This window comes from Narcine bancroftii, chromosome 4, assembly GCF_036971445.1.
Source record: "Narcine bancroftii isolate sNarBan1 chromosome 4, sNarBan1.hap1, whole genome shotgun sequence".
NCBI classification, from domain to species: domain Eukaryota; kingdom Metazoa; phylum Chordata; class Chondrichthyes; order Torpediniformes; family Narcinidae; genus Narcine; species Narcine bancroftii.
In genome coordinates, this window is record NC_091472.1 from 33,443,550 (window position 1) to 33,450,362 (window position 6,813).

At 49.1% G+C, this 6,813-nt stretch overlaps 1 protein-coding gene across 1 annotated transcript; it reads right to left on the reverse strand.

Annotated features, from left to right (window-relative positions):
* Positions 1-1,192: 1,192 nt before the first annotated feature.
* On the reverse strand, positions 1,193-3,266 carry LOC138762359 (uncharacterized). Its single transcript, XM_069936128.1, has 2 exons — positions 3,090-3,266; positions 1,193-2,755 (listed from the first exon to the last, which is right to left on the reverse strand). The coding sequence occupies exons 1-2, from the start codon at positions 3,264-3,266 to the stop codon at positions 1,193-1,195; spliced, it is 1,740 nt and encodes a 579-aa protein (XP_069792229.1).
* Between the last annotated feature and the right edge of the window lie 3,547 nt (positions 3,267-6,813).

The following is a 6,813-nucleotide window of genomic DNA, read 5'->3' on the forward strand; positions in this document are numbered from 1 at the left end:
GTCCAGCATAACCACCCCGTTCTCCACCACACAGCCCAGAATTGCAAGCCAAGTGGTCCGGAAGACACACTGTCGAAATTGTAGGTCAAGTTCAGCCGAATTGCAGTCTGAAAAAATTTCTCAAGGTTGGCATCATGATCCTCCGTGTCATGGCCGCAGATGGTGACATTGTCCAGATAGGGGAAAGTAGCAGTCAGCCCGTTCTGGTCCCCATCCGGTCCATTTCTCGCTGAAAGACCGCGACGCTGTTTGTGACCCCAAAGGGTACCCTGAGGAATTGATACAGCTGCCCATTCGCTTCGAAGGTGGTGAAAGGTCGGTCTTCTCGGCGGATTCGGGAGCTGATGATAGGCCAAACGCAAGTCACTGGTGGAAAATTCACAATATTGGGTGATCTGATTCACCCCATCTGTGATCCGTGGAAGGGGGTACATGTCCAGGAGCGTGAAGCGGTTGATTGTTTGCTGTAGTCAACCACCATCCACTGCTTCTCCCTGTTTTTAACAACCACTACCTGGGCCCTCCATGGACTTGAGCTAGGTTCAATAATGCCCTCATACAGCAGTCTGCACATCTCGCTTGTGATAAATTTCCTGTGTTCATAACTATATTGCCGGCTTTTGGTGGCCACAGACTTCCAGCCAGGGGGAGATTTGCGAAAAGTGCTGGTGGAGCAACTCAGAGGATGGAGACACTACAGGTGAGGCCCCAGGGCGTGGGGGTGGGTGACTCGGGCTGCCGCTGGCAGGAGGTTTCCTGGGTGGAATGGTTACAGACAGAGAGTCGAGCCTGAGCCACCCCAAAGTGCAGGGAAATGGTTTGAAACTGGCACTGAAAATCCAGTCCCAGCAGAGCAGGGCGCACAATTGGGGAAGGACTAATAGTTTGACGTCTTTGAACGTGATGCCCTGGACTTTCAGGGTCACCACGCAGAACCTCTTTACCCCAGTTGAGAGCAACCTGGTCGCTAATGCAATTCTCTGTGTAGTGGGGAGAATAGCTAGTTCGCAACGGTGGGCCAGGTCCGGGGGGATAAAACTGTCATTTGACCCCGAGTCAAATAAGTAAGTGGTATAGTGTCCATGCACTTTAATCAATCCCATTGCTTTTGTGAGGGGTTGGGGGATGTCCTGGTCAAGGGTTATTGATACAGAGACTTGTAATGTAGACAGTGGAGACCTGCGTGATGACGTCATGCAAACAGTTGGGCCTGAAAAACTGTCGGGGAGTTGGTGTTGCTTCCTGCAGCCAAAGGTAAGTTTTGGGAGTCGCTGCTTGCCGTCAGCGGTGGGGGGGCGGTCAGCGGTGGGGGGGCGGTCAGCGGTGGGGGGGCGGTCAGTGGTGGGGGGGCGGTCAGCGGTGGGGGGGCGGTCAGCGGTGGGGGGGCGGTCAGCGGTGGGGGGGCGGTCAGCGGTGGGGGGGCGGTCAGCGGTGGGGGGCGGTCAGCGGTGGGGGGGCGGTCAGCGGTGGGGGGGCGGTCAGCGGTGGGGGGGCCCCGGTTGGAAGTGGCGGTGGGGGGGGCCCGGTTGGAAGTGGCGGTGGGGGGGGCCCCGGTTGGAAGTGGCGGTGGGGGGGCCCCGGTTGGAAGTGGCGGTGGGGGGGCCCCGGTTGGAAGTGGCGGTGGGGGGTCCCCGGTTGGAAGTGGCGGTGGGGGGGCCCCGGTTGGAAGTGGCGGTGGGGGGGCCCCGGTTGGAAGTGGCGGTGGGGGGGCCCCGGTTGGAAGTGGCGGTGGGGGGGCCCCGGTTGGAAGTGGCGGTGGGGGGGCCCCGGTTGGAAGTGGCGGTGGGGGGGCCCCGGTTGGAAGTGGCGGTGGGGGGGCCCCGGTTGGAAGTGGCGGTGGGGGGGCCCCGGTTGGAAGTGGCGGTGGGGGGGCCCCCGGTTGGAAGTGGCGGTGGGGGGGCCCCCGGTTGGAAGTGGCGGTGGGGGGGCCCCCGGTTGGAAGTGGCGGTGGGGGGGCCCCCGGTTGGAAGTGGCGGTGGGGGGGCCCCCGGTTGGAAGTGGCGGTGGGGGGGCCCCCGGTTGGAAGTGGCGGTGGGGGGGCCCCCGGTTGGAAGTGGCGGTGGGGGGGCCCCCGGTTGGAAGTGGCGGTGGGGGGGCCCCCGGTTGGAAGTGGCGGTGGGGGGGCCCCGGTTGGAAGTGGCGGTGGGGGGGCCCCGGTTGGAAGTGGCGGTGGGGGGGCCCCCGGTTGGAAGTGGCGGTGGGGGGGCCCCGGTTGGAAGTGGCGGTGGGGGGGCCCCGGTTGGAAGTGGCGGTGGGGGGGCCCCGGTTGGAAGTGGCGGTGGGGGGGCCCCGGTTGGAAGTGGCGGTGGGGGGCCCCGGTTGGAAGTGGCGGTGGGGGGGCCCCGGTTGGAAGTGGCGGTGGGGGGGCCCCCGGTTGGAAGTGGCGGTGGGGGGGCCCCCGGTTGGAAGTGGCGGTGGGGGGGCCCCCGGTTGGAAGTGGCGGTGGGGGGGCCCCGGTTGGAAGTGGCGGTGGGGGGGCCCCGGTTGGAAGTGGCGGTGGGGGGGCCCCCGGTTGGAAGTGGCGGTGGGGGGGCCCCCGGTTGGAAGTGGCGGTGGGGGGGCCCCCGGTTGGAAGTGGCGGTGGGGGGGCCCCCGGTTGGAAGTGGCGGTGGGGGGGCCCCCGGTTGGAAGTGGCGGTGGGGGGGCCCCCGGTTGGAAGTGGCGGTGGGGGGGCCCCCGGTTGGAAGTGGCGGTGGGGGGGCCCCCGGTTGGAAGTGGCGGTGGGGGGGCCCCCGGTTGGAAGTGGCGGTGGGTTCTTTCACTTCATCAAAGCACACTGTCTGCCATACCACAACAAGGAACTGTCAGGTCTGTGCTGAGTGCAAGCCGCATTTCTACCAGCCAGACAGGGCACAACTTATTAAAGCTACTTGCCCCTTTGAGTGACTTAGTGTTGACTTTAAAGGACCTCTGCCCTTCATAGACTGTAACACATACTTCCTTAACTTTCCATTTTCCATCCACTGCTCAGACATGACCGCTGCCACAGTCATCAAGGCCCGGCGCAGCTTTTTCACTCAATTTCGCTTCACCAGTTGTATCCACAGTGACCAGGGCTTTCCTTTATGAGTGATGAACTGCACCAGTACCTGTTGGCCAGAGGCATTGCCACGGGAAGGACAACCAATTACAACCCCTAGGGTTAACTGGCAAGTGAAGAGGGAGAATGCTATGGTCTGGAAGATGGTTCTCCTGGCCTTGCAGTCAAAGGGCCTCCCAGTCTCCTGCTGGAAGGAGGTATTACCGGAGGCCCTCCCCTTTATCATATCCCTGCCGTGCACTGCCACTAATGCTGCACCACATAAACATATGTTTTTCTTCCCCAGGAGAACTAATGTTTAAATTGTAGGTCTCAAGGAAGGAACTGAAGGTGCTAATGCAATAACATATTTTCAAAACTGGATACTGAGAATATTGAAGCAGGATAAAATGGAGTGCACAGAATATCTATGCCCCCTCCCCCTCCAGGCCAGAAACCTCATTCAATACTGATTAAATGTGTAAGATTTCAAGATCGTGAGAAGATTCTTAAAGGAGCGAAGGAAAGGGGAACACCTTTATTGAAGGAATATGAAGGAGAAAAGATTTTCTTTTATCCAACTATTAGTGCATCGCTTTTGAGGCATAGACGGGAATTTAATCCTATAAAGAACTCTCTGTGGTGGGTGGGCGGGGGGGGGGGGGGGGGAAGGGTTATTATTTTATTTTATGTCATCTCACACCACTGAAGATCATGATTCTAAACAGTGAAAATAGATTCTTTATGGACATTAAACATGCTAGGGACTTGGTTAATCAGTTGCTGGATTTAAGAGTTGATAGAATTTGTCCACTAGCCGCAGCCCGCAGTAATAATTTGGGTAGTGTTTAGAAGTTATTTCTCAACACTGATAGGGAGGTGATTTATGTTTTTGGTTTTTTTTTACATAGATATGATAGTATCTATTTGTCTTTCTCTTTTCTCTATTTTATTTTCTCTATTCTACTTTATTCTTTTCTGTTGGCAACTGTTGGCAAATCTGGGGCCAAAGCTGCAAGAAAAGGATATTGGGATCTCTGGGGGAGAGAAATTGGGCAGATGAGAAGATGATGATAGATATGGACACGATGATCATCTGTGATAAGAGTAAATGTGGTAAAGTCTGTCAGTATTAATCTTAATGGTTTAAGCAACCCTGTTTATGAAAAAAAGAGAAGAAAGTAATTTCTTAAAAAAAGATGGGAGTAGATCTGGCCTTCCTTTAGGAAACACATTTAATTGACAAGGATCATCAGAAATTGAAAAGAGATTGGGGTAAGCCAGGTCATAGCATCAACTTACAATTCTAAAGCAAGAGGAGTAGCAATCTTAAAGAAGAATCTTCCAGCTGTAATCCAAAATGTCACAACTGATCCGGCAGGTAGACATGTAAAGGTTCACAGTCAGATATATTCTGAATCTTGGATTCTGTTAAATTTATATGCTCAGAATATAGATGATGAAATGTTTATAAAGGAAACCTTTTTCAATTGGCAGATGCACACCAAAACATAATAGTGGAGGAGGACTTTAATTCTTGTCTGGATCCTGTTTTGCATAAATCAACAAGAGCTGTAACCAGGACTAGGATGGCTAATGCTACCTTAGTTTCAATAAGAGAACTGAACTTAGTGGACCCCTGGAGGAAATTGCATCTGAGACAAGAAGCTATTCCTTTTATTCTAGTAGACATGGTTCATACTCCAGGATAGATCTATTTTTACTATCAGTGCATTTACAGGATAGAATCATGGAAATTGAATACAAGGCAAGGTTCTGTCAGATCATTTACTGCTACTGATATCAATTGACATGCCTGATATGCAAGGCATAAGTATACAGGTAGTGTTTCAATCCAATGCTGTTGAGAAGATCTGAATTTTGTGACTTTATTTGGAGACGTACTGGAATTTTCTGAGTTCAACTCTCATTCTATTGCCAACAAATTTACTCTATGGGATACTTTAAAAGCTTACTTAAGAGGTCAAATAATTTGTTATACTTCCAAAGTTTAAAAAAATATACAAGGGAGGTAGGCAAATTAGAACAAGAAATACATTAGTTGGAGAAGGACCTACAGTTGAGAAGCTCAGAATGGAAGCGAAGAGCAATTATCAACAAAAAGCTCGAGTATAACTACAAACTTACAAGATGGAAAAAGCAATAATGAGAACAAGACAAAGATTTTATGAGCTGGGGGAAAGAGCTCACAAGGTCTTATCTTGGCAACTGAAAATAGAATAGGTTTCTTGAACAATTAATGCAATTGAGAAAGAAGCCAAATAGAATCTCTTATAAACCACACGAAATTAATCAGGCCTTTAAATTATTTTACTCTAAATTATATAAATTGGAATCTCAAGGAGATGTCAATAACATAAATGATAATTTGTCACAATTGGCTTTGCCAATTTTGCATTTGGCTGAACAGATGGAATTTAATGCCCCCTTTAATCAACTGGAGATAGAGGAGGCATTAAATTCATTGCATATTAATAAATTTCCTGGTGAAGATGGTTTTCCATCAGAATTTTATAAAAAATTTAAGGATTTATTAATCCCTCTCTTTATGAAGGCATTGGACTAAGCAGTTGGATCACATACTTTGCCGGAACCCTTCTCAACAGCAATAATAAGAGTAATCCCTAAGAAGGATAGGGATCCATTGGAACTGTCATCATATAGGCTGATTTCTTTGTTAAATAAGGAATATAAAATACTACCCAAACCTTTGGCAAATAGATTGGCAAAATATTTGTCCAAATTGATAAACAAGGACCAAGCAGGATTTGTAAAGAAAAGACAATCAGCAGATAATGTAACAAGATTGCTTAGTATAATTCATTTGGCCCAGAAAAGAGGTGAATTAAGTGTGGCAGTTGTCTTGGATGCAGAAAAGGCCTTTGATAGACTGTAGAGGGACTTTTTATTTAAAGTATTTGAGAAATTTGGAGCAGGTCAAAATTTTATAAACTGGATTCACGCCCTACATAACGAACCTAAGGCTAGAGTTGTGACAAATGGTCAAGTACCTCCAACATTCCCACTATCGATTTAGCAGACAAGAATGTCCGCTATCACCAGCTCTCTTCTGGCTATAGAGCCTTGGCAGAAATTATTTGATGGGACCTAGACATTAAGGAATTCAGAATTCACCAAGATGAACATAAGATTAGTCTTTTCGAAGATGATGTATTAATATATCTGACGGTGCCTGAAACTTCTCTACAAAGGTTGCATTTACAATTGAAAGATAATGAGAGGGTCTCTGGGTACAAAATAAACTGGGACAAGAGTGAGATCATACCACTGACTGATGGGGACGATACAAATGTACATTCTACCTGGTCATGCACTAAAGAGAAAATTTAAGAATTTTATTAAACCAAATCATTGGAAAACAATTGCCACAAAGTTCAGAATTGTTTCTCCAAGGAAGATTTGTGAATCTAAGACCTAAAATGAGGCTCTCTAAGTACCAATTAGAATTTCCTGAATTTATATTGGTAGTGAGCAGGAAATGTATTGCAGTTACCTGAAAGTGTAATTCCCTTCTGGACATAGCCTGATGGAATGTAGAAATGAATAGTTGTGTTCCTCTGGAGAAAATTAATTACAATTTAAGAAAGAAATGTAACATGTGTTTGAACATATTTTCATAATTTAGGGTTGTATTTTTAAGGTACTTATTCTGTTCTTGTGTCTTTATGTCCCTGTTTTCCTTTATTTGTGATCCTTGTAAGAAAAAGAGCTAGACTTTTGGAAATGGATTCCAGATCCCGACAGATCCTCTT

Excerpts from the sequence above, each read along its gene's own strand:
- LOC138762359 (XM_069936128.1), bottom strand. The coding sequence starts at position 3,266 with ATGATAAAGGGGAGGGCCTCCGGTAATACCTCCTTCCAGCAGGAGACT. Across the intron at positions 2,756-3,089 it reads GCAATGCCTCTGGCCAACAG|AACCCACCGCCACTTCCAAC; the intron begins GTACTGGTGCAG and ends ATGAAGTGAAAG.